At 42.5% G+C, this 18185-nt stretch overlaps 1 protein-coding gene across 1 annotated transcript; it reads left to right on the top strand.

Annotated features, from left to right (window-relative positions):
* The first annotated feature begins 7869 nt into the window (after positions 1–7869).
* Positions 7870–14538, top strand: LOC149310535 (uncharacterized). Its single transcript, XM_089528307.1, has 3 exons — positions 7870–7986; positions 9879–10274; positions 14160–14538. Exons 1-3 carry the CDS (start codon positions 7984–7986, stop codon positions 14340–14342), a joined length of 582 nt encoding a protein of 193 aa, XP_089384433.1. The 5' UTR covers positions 7870–7983; the 3' UTR covers positions 14343–14538.
* Positions 14539–18185: the final 3647 nt, after the last annotated feature.

The raw sequence follows: 18185 nt of genomic DNA, 5'->3' as shown, positions 1-18185 counted from the left end.
AGTCCCAAACCGTAACTTTTCCATGTTCTAGACTGGAGCATAAATACGGTAGACTGAGTAATTGCTCTCTAGCTCAAACTCAGTCATTAAAAGTTTACTGAACAATCAACTAATGTTTTTGTCATTCTCGTGCCAGAACCGTTCTTTGAAAATAGCATATGCTTTTCTGAACAGAACATATTCTTGGTCAGAGATGCAACAGTGGAAACTTAGATTACACATTTACACATTCTTTTAGACTATGGCTGTCCCCACCACCACCAGCTTCTCATATCATACTATGTAACAATTTTAAAAATGCAATACTTAGCTAGAATCCTGTTGGTGTCTTATGCATGCATATGTTACCCTACCAAAGCAGTTGGACATTACTATCCAGTGTGCAATGGCTGTATTCAGTTCAAGGTTGTGAAACCAGTGCTGCAGTTGTGATGCCAGTGCATGTTGTTATTTGTGCATGAATACATGGGTACATTCCACATGGATCAATATGTACATTTGGTTGTGCATTTGGTCATAGAACATCACAATGCACTAAGAAGGAGGTGATGCACAAAAAGGACAAATGCATTTGAATCATGTATGGCTGAATCACATTCTGCATGCATTCTACCAGGATAATTTTCATCATGTAGACTGGCAATGGTCTTACTTGCCTTGGTGCAATGGGAGCAATTTTGTCTCTGTGTGAAAGAAATTGTAGCATGAGCATTTGTAGACTTAGTAAACTTCCTCAGGTGAATTCTACATGCTACAATTTCTTTCAAGTTCCCTTTGTGCACTGATATTCCAAACTAACATGGCTATGTCTCTGACTTCTACAAAAGTTGGAATATGCTGGGTGGCAGAGAGAAGACCCATTTGCGTGATGCACAGAGACCATGAAAAATGCATTTTGAGCCTTGCAACATCAGTGAGAGTAATAGCCTGATCCTGGCTATTTTTGCTCAGTTATTCAAGTACCACACAAAATGGTAACAAAAATGTCAGAAAGTAACTGGAGAAGAAGAGAAAGCATACTCCAACCTTTCACTTCTGTACTGCTCTGCTAGCCAGTTGGAAGTCAGGAGCAACTGCGCCAACTGAACCATTAATAATCTGGCCCTGTTCTCAGGGCTAGTCCAGTACAGAATGCTAGGCAGCAGTGGATGAGAACAAAGCCAAAATTAGGTGGGACCAAAGACTTCACTCCCTTGGCTCTCTGTCTTTTTCTGCCAACTCCTTTCCTCTTCGCCACTCCTGCTCTCTTCTCTGACAGCTGCCAAGAATGGACAACTTGCTCTTTCCAGAAGTCTAAACTAATCTTTTGCAAAGGACTTTTGAAGTTAGCATAAGGGCTTCATACAGCCTTGGCACTGCTGGGGAGAAGTGAGACTTTCAACTAGATCTCTCAGAATCTTCTGGGAACTATAGTCTAAAACAATCATTTGTTTTTCTCCAGCTCTGGCCCTAAGGCAACAGGAGGTCCGGTTTCAGTCTAACAGTACAGTGGACTCTTGGTATCTGCTAGGGTTTGGTTCCAGAACTCTGGCCCCACCCCCTAGATACCAAAATCTGTGGATGCTCAAGTCCCATTATATACAATGACATACTAAAATGGTGTCCCTTATATAAAATGGCAAAATTAAGGTTTGCTTTTTGGAATACACACACACACATGCACAGACGGAATATTTTCAAGCTGTGGCTGGGGGAATCCATGGATGATAAAACTGTGGATACGGAGGGCCCACCATATTGCCTAATGTGACTCCTTCTCTAGGAATCTCTCTCTCTTTGAAAATCCCCGCCTATTCTCTGTTTCTGCCGTTCTGGAGCTGTTCAGAAAGAGAGAGCTCACTCTTGCACAAGGTTTGAATGGATTGTTTCCAAAAGGCTTTTGCGCTTCTGCCAAGGGCTACACGAAATTAGGTTGCCTGCCCTAGTTTCTTACGGATCACCGGAGTTGCCACTTTGATTGCAAGTGACTGCAAAATCAACTGCAGCCAGGGTTAGTTTTTGCTTTTTTTGCAGGTGGGGAGATTGCTCTGGAAAAATCTATCAGATAGTGCATGTTATGTATCCCCCCCTTCTTTTGTTTCAAATATTGCATGCTTATCATTTCATTGGGGAAAAAATTGGGGGAACCATTTTCAAAATGTCTAGAAGTGTAGGAACACTTGAACACAGATCACATCTTTTGGGCTTTTTGTGGTGGCTATTGCAAATATATATTTGAAAGCATCCACTGATACATTGCAAGAAAATGGTCTGAGATTCAGTCACTGGTATCTCCAGAGAGGACTATGGAAAACATCCTGACATCTTAGAATGCTGAAAGGCTGCCAGACAGAGTAGAAGGCAATTCTAAGCAAGAGAAGCCAGTGATATGACCCAGCATATAGCAGCTTTCAGTGTTTTTACACAGAGCTTGCAAAAGTTACTTTTTGACAATGGCAGCTGGTGGCTCTCAAATCAGTGGGGCAGTGCATCTGCTTTGGGTTTTGCTCTAAAATTAAAAAGTGTTATCCAAGATAATGAGTCTATTTTGAAGTTAGTGTTCAGCACCTTGGATAACACATTTGACATTCAGAGTAAAGGCCCAAGTGGATTCACCACCCAATTGGTCTGGAAACCACCAGCTAGCACCGGACTACAGTTTCCAGAATCTTTAGTGAGCATGGCTACATAGGCAATCCCATCCATGGCTTATGGGAACTGTAGTTCAAAAAAAGTAACTGCCAAGTTCCACTCCTAAGTAAACACTTACTTTTCTTCTCTGCAAATGTTTCTAGCAAGGTTGAAACACATTTTAAAAGAGGTTTTTCATTCTGGAATTTCTTAAATCAATGAACAGTTATCCACATATTTGCACGTCAGATGAAGAGGGACATCAACCCACCCAACAGCCTCCCCCTTTCAGCATTCACCATTCAACAACATTTTCTTTTTCTTTTCTTTTCTTTTTACCCTTAGTGGGAAAAAGCTATGCTTATTAGGATAGATACTAGCAATGGAGAAGGAAAGAAGAAGGGGTGGAAAGCCACGTTGCTCGCTTGTGACTTGAAACATAAAGCAAGGCATTGTTAACCCAGAGAGAGCTGCAGAAGAGAAAACCAGATAAATATGAAGTAAGTGGAGACATTCAGTATGCCAAGGGCTGCCTCTCCCAACAAGGGGGGCTTTTGTCTTCATGGCAGTCTGTCTGTATTGAAAGGAAAAGACAACCAACGCCTTTCAAGACACAGACTCTGCCCATTATATGTACAGCTGGTCACTTTGTGCCTGCAGATCACAAAAAAGACCATGAGAACAAAGACTCTTGTGGTGGCACCTTAAAGACTGGTTAATTTATTTCATGGACTACTGTTCACTTCATCACATGCATATAAAGTATTATTCCAATTTACAGGTATCCATAACCACACCATATATAGTAAAGGGGGAAACTGTGAACTGTGAGAAGAAGATGTAGAAAGTACAGATGGTGACCATTGTGTTACTAACTGTGATTCTATCAGGCTGTAGAACAGAAGAAAAGAGAGGGAAGGAGACAGACACCTTCAGCCCTCCTGAGAATTTGGTCCCACCAGGGACAGCTACAACCCAGCTGTAATGAGGAACTGTGTTGTTGTTGTTGTTGTTGTTGTTGTATGTTTTCATGTTATTTTCGACTTACGGAGAACCTTAGGTGAATCACTGGCATTTATCACACTGAGGTTATTGGAGCTAAGATCAGGGGTGAGTGCGGGTTGAACGATGCGAATTGACGTTATAATGTGACTGTTTTATCACACCTGGTTGCCCATCCGTTACCCTTCCGAGCTGAAGGGGAATCGAATCCAAGGAAGTCACGTGATGTGGATTCAGGCAAAGTGGAGTGAGTGCAAATTGTATTTCCACACCGGTGCATACCATGGGGGATTCAACAATTCGAATTGGGACCCTTGCGCATGCTCAGTGAGGCTCTGGCTGCATCCTGAACCTTTGCACTTCCGGGTTGAAGAAGGGAGCCTGGTTCCACTTTCACGGGAATGACAGCTTCCCCTTTCTTCCTCCCTTCTAGTTTCCCATCCCTGGCAGCCAAATTCAAAGTGTCCTCCGTGTCAGAGCCCCCATCCATTTCATCCACATCTACATCTATCCTCTTGTCATTCTCCTCATCTATTCCATCTACACCTCCCCTTCCCTTTGTAGCAGTTGCCTTCTCTTAGGTTGCATCCACACTAGGGAGATAATCTGGTTTAACTCCAGTTTAACTGTCCTGGCTCAGTGCTATGAAATTCTGGGAACTGCAGTGTCCTGAGACATTGAGCCTTCTCTGCCAGAGAGCTCTGGTGCCTCAGCAAACTAATAACTTAAATAATAATAATAATAATAATAATAATAATAAATTATTATTATTTTAAAATAATAAATTATTATTATTATTTTAAAATAATAAATTATTATTATTATTTTAAAATAATAAATTATTATTATTATTTTAAAAATAAATTATTATTACTATGGGAGTTGGAGTTTGTTGTGGGGTCCTTGGCTCAAGGCTATGGAATTCTGGGAGTACCATCTCTGGCTCAAGCCTTCTGTTTCACTTCGTTCACATCTATAATCTGGATTGAAATCCCTTTCCTCTGCATCTGCATTAGGAAATAATCCGGTTTGACTTCACTTTAAGTGTCCTGGCTCAGTGCTATGGAATTCTGGGAACTGCAGTGTCCTGAGACATTGAGCCTTCTCTGCCCGAGAGCTCTGGTGCCTCAGCAAACTAATAACTTAAATTATTATTATTATTAATATTAATATTATTTTTTTAAAATTATTATTATTATTAAATATAAATTATTATTATATTATTATTACTGTGGGAGTTGGAGTTTGTTGTGGGGTCCTTGGCTTGAGGCTATGGAATTCTGGGAGTGCCATCTCTGCCTCCAGCCTCCTTTTTCTTTCTCTTCAGATCTGTCATCTGGATCTCCATCCCTAGCCTCACGTGAAGAATATGGAAAGTCACCTATCTCTAAATGCTCTCTGCTTCATCCAAGTGTATCACCCACCGGCAAAATTGTTGTTGTTGTTGTTATTATTATTATTTTGCAGTGGAAATTTATTATTATTATTATTATTATTATTATTATTATTAATAAATTTCTTTCACTGCAAAAATAACCAATGTAGAAACTGCAGTTCTACTTGAAAGTAAATCCTGCCTCCACCTTGGCTCCACTTTTGAGGATTTCCTGCCCCCACCCCCAAAGAGTCTTTTAGAAACTTTACTAACCCCACTCTCTCTTTGCCCCCTCTTTTCCCTTTCCCTTTCTCTCTCCCCCCGATCTCCCCCCTCCTCGCCAGCAGGTCTCCTGTCCACATTAAAACGTGAATGCATTCATTCAGGGGGGAGCATGGGAAGCAAATGGGGCAAAAATGCAGCACAGCATCATGGGAAATTTGCAACCCGGGGGTTTTGCAGTGGTGTTCAAGAGCACAAGCAAATTGGAATTCCACACCAGACCAATCCGCAGTGAGTTCGAACCGAGCCTCAATGCGAATCCCGTCAATACACTTATTTAGCGAACTCGCCAAAATGAGGAGCCAGTAAGGATTCAGTTCGGAAGCCCCACGGAAGCATCACACAAACAGCTCCCATTGAAAGGAACCAGATGTGAAAATACACAGCGTTATAACGTCAATTCACATCATTCGACTCGCAGTCACCCCTGACCTTAGCTCCAATAATCTCAGTGTGATAAACGCCTATCACAGGGTTTTCTTGGAACAGTTTGTTCAGGGTGGGGGTTGTCTTTCCCTTTCTCTGAGGCTGAGAGTGTATGACTTGTGAGTTTCCATGGACAAGCAGGGATTCGAACCCCATCTCCAGAGCTGTAGCCCAATGCTCAAACTACTACACTACATGGACTCTTGCAATATCTTTCTTCCTTTTCAAATCCACCTCTGTGTTCTTCTTCAGTTGTGTCTTTTTTAGATGGCCAGTCTCAAACCAGCTCTGCCACAGAGCTGTTTCCTAATGTTCAGTGCTCTCTGATTTGGGGCCCGAACTCTCAGGACCTCAGATAGTCCTCCTGACATGACAACTCTTAAAAACGTATTTTTCAAAATCATAAGTGTTCTTATGGCTACTTTAGAGGCAGAGGGGGAGGGAATTTTTGGTAGTCCATGAAGACTTTCTGGAGGGTTCCAAGCAAGAAAATTGACCCTGGGCTTGCTGCACTTTTCCACCCCTGAATTATAAGAGGCAGCCAAAGAAAGTAGCTTTGATCTGCTCTTCACTGTGCACCTGGGAGCCAGCTTGTTATAATGGTTTCAGCACTGGACTACAACTCCATCTACACTGCAGAATTAATGCAGTTTAACACCACTTTAAGTGCCATGGCTCAATGCTATGGCATTCTGGAATTTGTAGTTGTGTGAGATATTTGGCCTTCTCTATCAGAAAGTTCTGGTGCGAAAAAACCAACAACAACAAAAAAAAACCCACAAAAAAAACCCCCAGACCCTACAAATCCCAGGATTCTATAGGATGGAACCATGACATTTAAAGTGGTGTCAAACTGCACTAATTTGGGAGTGTGGCAGCAACCCAAAGCAGCAACAGATGGGCAAAATAAAGTGGCTTCCAGTTGTTTTGGAAGCAAGATGTTTATATCGCCTCTAAAGTGGGTGAAAACCAAATGAAGTCACAATCTGGGCGAAAAACTGGAGCAAAGAGAAGCTGGGATACTCCAACTTAGCTTGGAAAATATGCTTCTTCATGCCTGCATATGAATAGCTTCTCACCAGTGCAGGGCTGGGGCAAAGCACAAAAATGAATGTGAGAAAATCCCAATTGATGTAATTGCAGCATACACAAACCAGACAGTACAACAGGGGGAATGGGGTGAAAGGGGGTGAAGGGGGCATGCGTGGGGTCTCCATGATTGTGCTTAGCCAATATATCACTCATACACTGATGCATAGATGCCCTATACTGGTGGAGCATTGCACATGTGACTGTGTGGTCAATCAAAGGGGCAGCCATGCAATAGGATGGCATATCGGTGGATGTGGGAGGTACTTGGAGGTCACAGGTGGTGTGTTTATGTGACAGTGCACATGCATGGTGGGGAGGAAACCAAAAAAATTACCCAATGGTACAGCTTGATGCCATGCCATACAGTCTGCCCCTATGTATTTGGCCCACCTTGGTAGTGGACTGTGCAGACAGCAGGGTTTCAACCCTCTTTTGGAAAAAGCAGGATCGAGCCACTTTGTCTGCTTGTCTGTTCCAGTCCTCTGACTCTGGAGACCAGGAGTCGATTCCTCACTTGGCCATAGAAACCCATTGGGTGGCCTTGGGTGAATCACATACTCTCAGCCCCAGAAATCCCCATGATAGGTTCATGGTAGCAATAAGGTGGAAACAGCTTGAAGGCACACAACAATACTGCACCTGGTTGATGCAAGACTAGGGATAGTAAACTGATCTTACCCAGAGTTTAGAAAACCTTTTTGGACTACAACTCTCAAAATCCCCCAGTTAATTTATAGTTGGATTTGTAACCCCCAAAATCAAATTTTCCAAGCCACCATGCTCTTACTCTTGCTAAACAATAACACTAAATGACACTCCTTGAAACAAAATAAATTGTCATCCTTGCAGGATTATTCTTGGAATATTTGACAACAGTGAATCATGGTCATGTTAGGCAGTTAGTCAATATTTCATGGTTCACTAGGCTATCATGCCAAGGTCTGTGGAATATGGCTACTCTGAGCTACTTGTAACAGGGAGCAAGCTATGATGTCACAGTGTAGAATCAGTGACATCATTTTGACAGTTAGTTACGGAAATCTGTTTTTGCTTTCTGTGCCACACATACTGGTTGTGACAACCGGTAGAGAAGTGTGTCATGGGAAAGTAAGAACCTGGTTAAGTCAAAGGGTATCTGGTGTGGTGTCTAACCTTGTTCTTATTCACACTCCCACTGCTTTGAGTCTAAATTCCTTATGGTAAGAATCTATGAATTATTATTCTAACCTGCTCATACTTCAGAAACCTTTGAACATCTTACAATGGGATATTCTACACCTCCATGTGAAGAACAAGTACAGTATCCTCAATTCAGGCTAGGACCACAGTGGGACAAAGGCATAAAGCCTTTTTCCCTACATGGATCTGGTCAGGGTTTGGTTTTAAGACTCCCCAATAAGAATTCCAAGGTCCAGCCAATGGAAGGTAATTCAGTTTCTACTGAATAAGGCTAAAGTCAATTCTGGTTTACCGCATTGTGTTTTGCCACAATGCAAATAGCATGGGGCATTTTTCATCCCAATATGTTATAGTGATTGGGACAAAAGTAGCACCCACAGTAGACTTGCTGGGACATTTTTGTTCCAACTGTCCCCCCCACCTTAGGGGAGAAAATGGTGTATAGCAAGTGGTTCAAACTTGGGGACATTTTTTACAAATGTGGAAAAGACAGTGTCACAGAATGCCCACATTCTAAGTCTAATTCTGTGTGGATTCTGCAACAAAATTCGATTCTGGAAGTTTAAAATGTCCCTTCCTGATACATGAGGGTTGAACATGAAATGCAGTGCTATTTGTACACAATTAGTAAAAGTGTAGTTACTAATCATGTATGAATACTACTGCATCTAGTTTGGCCCTTTAGAGTACCTGCTCCTTGCCTCAAAAAATAAAATAAAATAGACTGTTAGCATAGTTTTAGCTTGTCTAAACTAAATCCAATTGCAAATCCCAGTTAGAGTAGACCTAGTCAATCACTTGTTCAATCAAATGACAAGATAAGAATTAGATAAAGTCTTGTGTTCTCTGTTGCTGAACTCCTGCTTCACCAGGCACCCATTCACATTACAGAATTACAATGGGACCTTGGTGTCTCCTGGGTTTTGGTTCCAGGATCCCCTGTGGATACCAAAATTTGTAGATGCTCAAGTCTCATTATATATGATAGTGTAGTAAAATGATGTCCCTTATATAAAATGGCAAAATTAAGTTTTGTTTTTTGAAATTTATATATTTTTAAAATATATTTCAAGTCATGGATGGTTGAATCAATGGATGCAGAATCCATGCATACAGAGTGCCGACTGTAATTTGCTTTTAACTCAGATGAGTTTTAGCATTATAATTTGTTTAACTGTGGTTTAGATCTTACATCACAGATATGGAGCATAAAAATTCCACATAATGAATTATGCTACATCTTCCCCACCCCTTTCTCCCAACCCACTTTTCAACTGCAGAAGCACATAGAGGCTGGTGGAATGGGGGGGGGGGGGCGGTATTAGAGGAGTGTCTGGCTTTGTCCCTATATCCAGATACAAAACACCTTCAGACCTTCAGAGGACTCCTAGCAGTTTCAGCAGTTGTCACTGTTTTATGTTTGGCTACAGAGACATAGCCAGATGCTTCCCCAAAGCCCTCGGCTTTCCACTGATCACATGAAGGGGGCATCTTGCAGCTAAAAGGTGGATTGTGGAGATCTGGGTCATTGCTTGAATTCAGTAGAGAATGTCTGCCTCCACATTGATAAAAAAACCTGACAATTTATGCCATAACATAATTCACTAACAGTGTGCCAACCTGTGTTTCAACATTATAAACGTTTAACTTTTTAAAAATTTTTATATGTTTTTTAACCTTCTTGTGATTTATCGTCAGTCCCAGTTTTGGAAGAAAGGGTTGGATAGAAATCAAATAAACAATAAAATTCAGAACTATTTTTTTAAAAAGCACTTTTCAACTATCCTAAGTAGCTTAAACCCCATGTAGTCTTGTGTGTGGAAAAGGTGTTTGTGAGAAATCACTGTGTTTTTTAATTAAAGCAGAAAAATGTCTCTGATGCTTCTTCTTTTGGTATCCCTTCTTGTGTTAGGAGGACAACCCTGACAATGCCTCATCTGCTGGTGACAATGTGACAGAGCCAACCTCAGTTGCTGATGATCTGACTGAGCCACCCTGTACCCCTAATGAAGTGACAGATCCTCTAGATATCAGAGATGAAGAGGCACATGTCATCACAAAGCCACGGGCAGAGTTGGACAATCTGCACCCTCGCCTGCCCAACTCAGAGGGTGAGGTGGATGGCTGGGCTCAAACAGAGCAGTCCAACAAAAAGGGCCGTGACATTTTGGCACCCCAGTTGGAGAAGATGCGCCTTGACATGGAGCTCACTATGACTAGATACCGCTATGAAGATAAGGAGAAGCAGAGGCAGCATGAGGAGAAAATGGAAGAGATGCGTCTGCAGACCACCAGCACGACAACACAGGTAAAAACTGGCAGGTAGACACAAGGGAAGCAGTGGGGAAGGTGAAAAAATGCCCCTACTTTGTTTCAGGCCTTATAATCTTATACTGAACTACCAGTAACAACCATTTATGTTTGCTCTGAGAAATAAAGTATTCTGCAAAGGGGAGGAGGAACAGGTATCTCACATTTCTAGCATCTTCATCAAAACCAGAATCCTTGACCACCATGACAGAACTGGGAAATGCTATATTTTGGAGAATCCGCAACAGACACATGCATGCTTATAAGGAATTCTGGGGTTTGTTGTCCAAAGATATAACTTTTCCAAACTCTGGTTACACCGAGCATACTGGCACAGAGACTGTTTTGGGAGAGGGTCACATCAACCCTGATAAATAGTTTGTTTCAACTGAAAAGAGAAGGAAGCAGCTTTCATGCTGCTTTCAGATAAACCTCTGTCCGAACCACTGATCATGTTAGCTGGAATGGTGAGAGCTTCAGTCCAACACATCTGGAAGGCATTTGAATGGCCAGCAAGTACAGGAAGAATGGCTATGTCTACTGCACTCCCTAATGGAAGAAACAAGCAAATCAGAATAAAACATCTCCAAAATAAAAGTAGAGTCTGACCCAAGCCCTGTGTCAGCTCACAAGACCACTCACTGCCAGCCTCTTAATGTAATTAAAACACTCCCAATATGACTAATATGAAATGACTCAGCTGGTAGGAGCCATGTGCGAAATGAACAAACAGAAAGTTGTCCTAGATTTGAGTACATTGGTAGAAGACATCTGTAATGCTTCTGAGGTCGCGTCTTCCTGTTGAGCAGAATGAGACCTTCAGAGAGCACCTATCCTATCCACTGCCACCTACCAATTTGAATTCTCCCTTGATAGCACTGCAATGGGACATTGCTGTGGAATTCCACTGGCACATCCCATCTCGGATAGAGCAGAGACATTTCCTTCCTTCCCCCAACCCCGGTTAAGAGACTAGACCAAGCAAAGGCACATGAAGAAGGAGCAGGAGAGATATTTTAAAAGAAAATATTTTATTCTAAGAAATAAATGTCTATAGCAAAAGAGGATCTCTTTACATGAAGGACCATCTTTTCTTCAGGCACAAGATTGGAAGTTCCAAGTTATAGACAGATTAGAAAATTTCAGCCAAGTCAGGAGAAGCAATAAATGTCCTTGATGCTACTAGTTAATACATTCGCCTCTTCTACTCATAGTTCAGATGGGATTTGTGGTCCTTTATGTCCATGGGGTAGCTGGAAGTCTGAATTCCTTTGTCCAGTCTCAGCCACCTTCCCAAGACAGGACTGGAGCACCTTGCTCCAGGCATCCCTTAACAAAGTCTCTTTCACTCTGCCTCAGTCATGATCCTTTCTCAAGCTTTTTAATACTGCTGCTGACAGGAACGTAGCCAGGATTTTAGGAAGGGGGGGGGGGGGTCCAGACTATGTGCCACCATTATAATGGGGCTTGGATGCGGCGGCGCAGCAGCACACACCATTCATTTTTCTAATGGAAGGGGGGGTCCAGACCCCAAGATTCCCCCCCCCCCTTGGCTACGTCCCTGCTGCTGAGAAAGATCTTGAAGATTTGCACTTCTGCCCACTGGTCATCTCATAGGCCAGTTGCCCTCTTGTCACTCCTGTGATGCTGAAACATCATTAAAATATAACTGAAACCTTTTCACCTCACTCAACCATTTGTTACCTGGGAAGAAGGCTCAGACAATGGGAGGACTCAGGTTATCATAACATCCTTGATATTCCAGCATTCCAGCCTAATACACCCAATCATGTCTGATTTCTGGAGAAAAGTCAAATTGGGCCTAGTTAGTACTGGGATAGATGACTATCAGGGAAATCTCCAGGTAGTGCTGGAAAATAATACTGCCTGAAACCATTGAGAGCTACTGTTGGCAATCAAAGCTGACAATACTAAATGATATGTCTCAATATGAGATGGAGTCCCATGTTTCGATTATTTCAGAATGTTGTCAGGAAGAGCTATCTTCCTGGTGTAGCAGTAAACTTTTTAATTTTCATCCTGACACACCCTGTAGATACATCTCCAAGGACAGCCAAAAGTGCAGGGGGAAGCTGTGTTAATCTATATGAACAAATCACTTCTAGCATTTTTCATCTCTGCTGGGTCTTTTGTAAAGCTAATGTGCCTCATTTTCCAATTCATTCAAGGCATCACAATACTTTCAGTTTCAACAAGAAATAGCTCTAAATCATGTATTACTGCTTGGAAAATCCATCACCCCACTCACACAGATGACAGCACCTAAGCTCAGAAGGTGAGATGAAGACTGAAGTGGGTGGCAGATGATATCACCATTCTTGTTAATCAAAAAAATAAATAAATAAATAAAAATAAAAATAAAAATCCTATGTCTTTGACTCCATAAGCAAGCCCTGGTTCCAGCATTCTGCTGGTCATCTGTAACACTTGAAGACACACAACAGGCAATAGGCAACAATAGGCAAACACATCCTGCATCCCCCTGCAGCCCATACTCCAGTACTTGCACCTGTAGCGGCTGGATACTCCAACCCTCTCCAGCAGATCTGGGAAGCATGCAGGAAGGAGGCTGCAGGACTGAGAGAAAATTTAATTCACCAGTGGTGTCCATTCTACTAGGAGGAAGCCATCAGACACAACCCAATAGCTGTTTTTCGGAACAGGTTGAAGGTAATATTTTACTGGCATCATTGTCCATAGTGTGGATGCTCACTCTAGCTTTGGCTTGGATCCTAAAATAAATTAACTCAAGAAACATGCAAAGGATTCTTCTAGCACCTTTGAGACTAACTGGGAAAAAGAAATTAGTGGTATGAGCTTTCATAGGTTCAATCTGCTTTGTTAGTGGCATCCAATAAAGTGACTGAAGCTAAGAAAGCTTGTGCTACAACCTTCTGTCTCCCAGGTAATCTCAAAATGTTACAAGATTCTTTTCTTTGTTGATACAGACTAACATGGCTATACTATTGAATTAATTCAAGGAAGCTAGTTGAAAGAAAGGGGGATATCCCCTCATATCTTTTGTGACAACTCCCAGCTCCTCCTCACAGGCAAAAAAGCCTCTTTGGAGAGACAGTAGGTCACAATGTGGGATCAGACACAAAGAGTTGCGGGGGGAATACAATGAATACCTGGCAGCAGGTGGGTTCCATGTCAGTGGGGTGGTGAATCCAGGATTTAGTTCAAACTTTAAATGAGCTATCTAAGATACTAAGGTATTCCTCCAATATATCAGCGCCTTGGATGGCTCTTTTAATGTTCAGGCCAAAACATGTAATCCATCAGCTGCTTACTATGGAAACTACCTTAAATCATGGATGGATTCTAAGAAATGGTGACTTATGGAAGTCCATAGAAGAACATTTTCCCATCCCCTCCTTCACAGACAGTGCCCTATACTGCATTCTATGTGGTACAGAAGGGCCTCTCCAAATCCTCCAAAGAGATATTTTGTGGAATGTAGATGAACAGGAAACTTTTATTTCATGGACTCTGCAAATTTTTCATTCAAAAACTTCCTCCAGAGCTAGGACCAGACATAACACCAACCACAGGGACATTTATTTGCAAAAGTGAATTAACTGTAAGCAGTCGTGCCTTTTAAATAAACACAGAAAATAAAACAATCCAACAGAATTATGCAAGTTAAATCCAAATCCTGAACAAAAAGAAAACAAATTGTGCTGTCAGAATAAATGATACAAATTAGTCAGATTGATTAAAATGGCAGCATGAACATGCCATGTGAGAATAAATTATTACTGTTTGCAAAAAGCAAGAAAGTACATTTCTGTCCTGTGAGCCATTTTGGGTTCTGCAGTCATGTGTGAAGAGTGACTGGAACTTTATTTTCTCTCCACAGCCTGCTGGGAGAAGCCATCACCACCTCTTACCTCAGGATCAGTTTACCTTGTTCCTGTACTGCTTCATCTTCATCCACATCATCTATATAGTGAGAGAGCTGGTGTTCTTCTTCATTAAGAAGCATGAGATGTTTGCCATCGGTTTCATCCTCATATGTGCAATTAAAGCATTCTGGAAGTAGAGTCTTTGGCATGAATGTTGTTCCCTTTCCATAGGGCCCTTCAGTGACTCTGAATCCAGCATCTGAGCACTTTGTAAAGTTCATTTAACACAACCCTCCCTCTGCTATCCTCTTTCTAGTACATGTCACAAAGACTCTGTAAGTCAATTCTGGCCCCATAGTTCTGTCATTTCCACCACCCCCAGGCAACAAAACTTTGTGGAACATAATAAAGTGTGTAAATTAAGCACATTGATGTATACCTGAGTTTGAATAAATTATTTTCATAACAGAGTTAGAATTTTCTGCTTGCTGAATCTGGTTAGCATTAGTGGAGTCTGATAAGGGCCAGTCTGGTGTAGTGGTTTGCGTGTTGGACTAGGACTCTAGATGACGAGGGTTTGAATCATTGCTCAGCCAAGGAAACCCACTGACTGGCCTTGTGGAATTCATACTCTCAGCCTCAGAGGAAAGCAGTGGCAAACCAAGGACTTTATAACACGTGATGAATTGCTCTTAATTTCAAATGAAAAGAAAGTGGGGCCACAATGCATTCACGTGAATTCGCTAGTTCAGTGAATTTACATTAATGTGAATTGCATTCAAACTGGCTTCCCATTGCCCGAAAATAGCATGCCATTGCCCGAATTTGCAAGTGGCAGTCTATCACGCAATAACGTGAAACCCCATGATTGCGTTCGGGTTGCCATTGGATTATACTTCCAGTTTCCCTTGTCTGATAAACTCCCAACTCTGAAGAAACCTTGCCAAGAAAACCCTAGTATCCGGTCATTATAAGTCAGAGTCAGCTTGAAGGCAGAGGAAGTAATTTCATGTGGCTAGAAAATACATATTGCCCACTTTTTGCTATGAGAGCCAGTATGGTGAAGAGGTTCCAAAAAATCATAGTACAGTAGGAATAGAAGGAACTTCATGAACCAGTTATTCCAACCCCTGCTAAGGCAGTTAACCAAAGCTGAAGCATCTGAGAGAGGTGGCCATCCAACCTCAGTTTAAAAACCTCCAACAAGGGAGCATCCACACCTTTAAAGGCAGTCCATTCCAGTATCAAAGCAAGAAATTTTTCCTCACAATTATTCAGTTTCCTTACAGTAATCTGCCTCAATCTGACCTTTGTTGTCTGGGGATGATGACAGTGATAATCCTCCACAACAGATTTCAGTTGTCACAAAAGGATATCATTTTATTATAGATGATGTATTTAGCCTTGGTTACTCTGTATCTTTATGGATGGTGCAGGATTGAGCATTGGACTATGGCTGCATCCACACTGCAGAAATCCACATTGCAGTTTCACACCTCTAACTGCCATGGTTCAATGCTATGGAGTTCTGAGAACTGTAGTTTTGTGAGACATTTAGCCTTCTCTGTCAGAAAGCTCTGGTGCCAAAACAAACTACAGTTCCCAGGATTCCATAGCATTGAGCCAGGGCAGTTAAAGTGGTATCAAACTTGATTATTTCTGCAATGTGGATGAAACCTATGACTCTGGACATCAGAATTCAATGGATGGAAACTGCAGGAAAAGAGATTCCAGCTCAACATTAGGAGGAACTTCCTGACAGTAAGGGCTGTTCGACAGTAGAACACACTCCCTTGGAGAGTGGTGGAGTCTCTTTCAGTGGAGGTCTTTAAGCAGAGGCTGGATGAGGCTGCTATGATTGTGATTTCCTGCACGTCAGAGGGTTGGACTGGATGGCCCCTTGTGATCTCTTCCAACTCTATGGACTTTATCACACAGATGCCAATTGGAGGCAACTTGGTTAAATCCCATGCAGAAATGGGATTTTAAAATCCAATTTTGCGAGTTGTTTTTCAGATGCATTGGTGTCAATGAGAAATAACACAACACTGAAAGTAAAAAGGAACAGGTTTTGTCAACTTTGCGTTCAGTTTAATGTCACGTTATTACTCATTGATGCAAACATCATCTGAAAAATTAACCACTGTTGTGGGTTATTTCTCATTTCTGTATGGGTTAATCCCGAATGTTGTGTGAAAAACAACCCACTTTTGCAGGGGGTGGGGGTTCACTTTAAATCAAGTTTCTGCACAGGATCTGTCCTGTTTGATAAACTCCTATGATTCTATTCTATATGTATGTATGTAGTGGTTTGACTAGGGATGCTGTGGCTTAGTGGTAAAAATGGCAATTCTGATGGTGGGAAAATCGGAAACTTGGCAGTTCGAGGCCCGAGTGCCACATGATAGGGTAAGCTCCCATCACTAGTCCCAACTTCTGTCAACCTAGCAGTTTGAAAGCAGGTACTACTTCAGTGGGAAGGTAACAGTGTTCGGTGCAGTCATGCTGGCCACATGACCACTGGATTCGTCTTCAGACAATGCTGGCTCTTCGGCTTATTAACGGATGAGCACAGCCTTCTACAGTCGGTTAGGACTAGACATTCATGTCAAGGGACTGCCTTTACCTTTATCTTTAGTAAACATGCAAGGGTAGCTGTGTTGGCCATTTAAGAAATGCAAACAAAAATCCATCAGTGATACCTTTATTGGCCAACTGAAATTCACAATATACTTGTTGCAAGCTTTCAAAGCTCTCCATGGGGTTCTTCACCAGGCAAGGTGTTACAAACCAAACAGGAGGGTGGGAAAACAATTGGAGATGTTAGTCAGATGCCTGCATGTTGTTTCAGTCCTTAGTAAAGATGGTACAGGGACGTAGCTGGGGGGGGGGGGTTCAGGGGTCCGGACCTCCCTCCCTTCAACAGGAGGAGAGAAAAGGGCCCTTGTTGGAGCGCGCGTGTGCACACTTGCAGCCCCAAACAAACTCCAGGGCCCACTTGCTCTTGCTCTCCTCTAGGCTTCAGGAGGAGCAGAAGTGGCGCCTTGACGTTTGTTTGGGCTGTGAGCGTGCATCCGCACGCTCCAACAAGTGCCCTTTTCTCTCCTCCCGGCCCTGCACAGCCAGGAGGAGCGCAAGTGCCGCCCCTAAACTTTTTGCGGGGCCTGAGGGGGAGGAGCCAAAAAGCCCTGGAGGAGAGGGAGGGAGGGAGGGAGGGACAAGAGGCTGCATCAGGCTGCATCCACACTAAAGAAATAACCAGGTTTAGCAGCGATTTAACTCTTTTGTGGCTCATGGCTATGGAATTCTGGGAGTTAGAGTATATTCTGGAGTCCAGATATCGAGGCTTGGCTGCTTTCTGGCTCATGGCTATGGAATTCTGGAAGTTAGAGTATGTTCTGGGGTCCAGATATTGAGGCTTGGCTCTATTCTGGCTCATGGCTATGGAATTCTGGGAGTTAAAGTATGTTCTGGGGTCCAGATATCAAGGCTTGGCTCCTTTCTGGCTCATGACTATGGAATTCTGGGAGTTAGAGTATGTTCTGGGGTCCAGATATTGAGGCTTGGCACTTTTCTGGCTTCCTTTTATAGGACACATCCTACATTTCACACTTCTGCCCAGAAGGCATTTCAAAAGTCCTCATTTTTTGTAAGCTGACCAGATGTCCTCCTTTTCTAGGATGTGTCCTATATTTCAACCTTCTGGCCTGGATGAATGTAAAAATGTTTTCCATTTTCGGTAGGATGACACACGTCCTCCTTTATCCAGGATACGGCACACATTTCAGCCCAGGAGCAATGTCAAAACATCCTCCATTTTATCAAGGTGACCAGACATCATCCTTTATCCAGGACTCGTCCTACATTTCTGCCCAGGAGGAATTTCAAAACATCCTGGTTTGTTCAGAGAGTGTGCCTTTGCCAGCCTTTCCTTGAGGCTGAGAGTGTGTGACTTACTTGCCTAGTGGGTTTTCTTGGTTTGTTCAGAGAGTCTGCCTTTGGTGACTTGGGTGTGTGCGAGTATGCACCTTCAAGAGGTT

This window comes from Sceloporus occidentalis, unplaced genomic scaffold, assembly GCF_023333645.1.
Source record: "Sceloporus occidentalis isolate IW3139 unplaced genomic scaffold, rSceOcc1.0.p SCAF_6, whole genome shotgun sequence".
NCBI classification, from domain to species: Eukaryota; Metazoa; Chordata; class Lepidosauria; order Squamata; family Phrynosomatidae; genus Sceloporus; species Sceloporus occidentalis.
Note: the sequence above shows the minus strand (reverse complement) of the source record. Positions and strands in the feature narration are given on the sequence as shown.

What these genes read in the sequence shown, in the direction of transcription:
- LOC149310535 (XM_089528307.1), top strand. An exon ending in CCACCAGCACGACAACACAG is followed by an intron (nt 10,275 to 14,159) that starts GTAAAAACTGGC and finishes TTCTCTCCACAG; the next exon opens with CCTGCTGGGAGAAGCCATCA.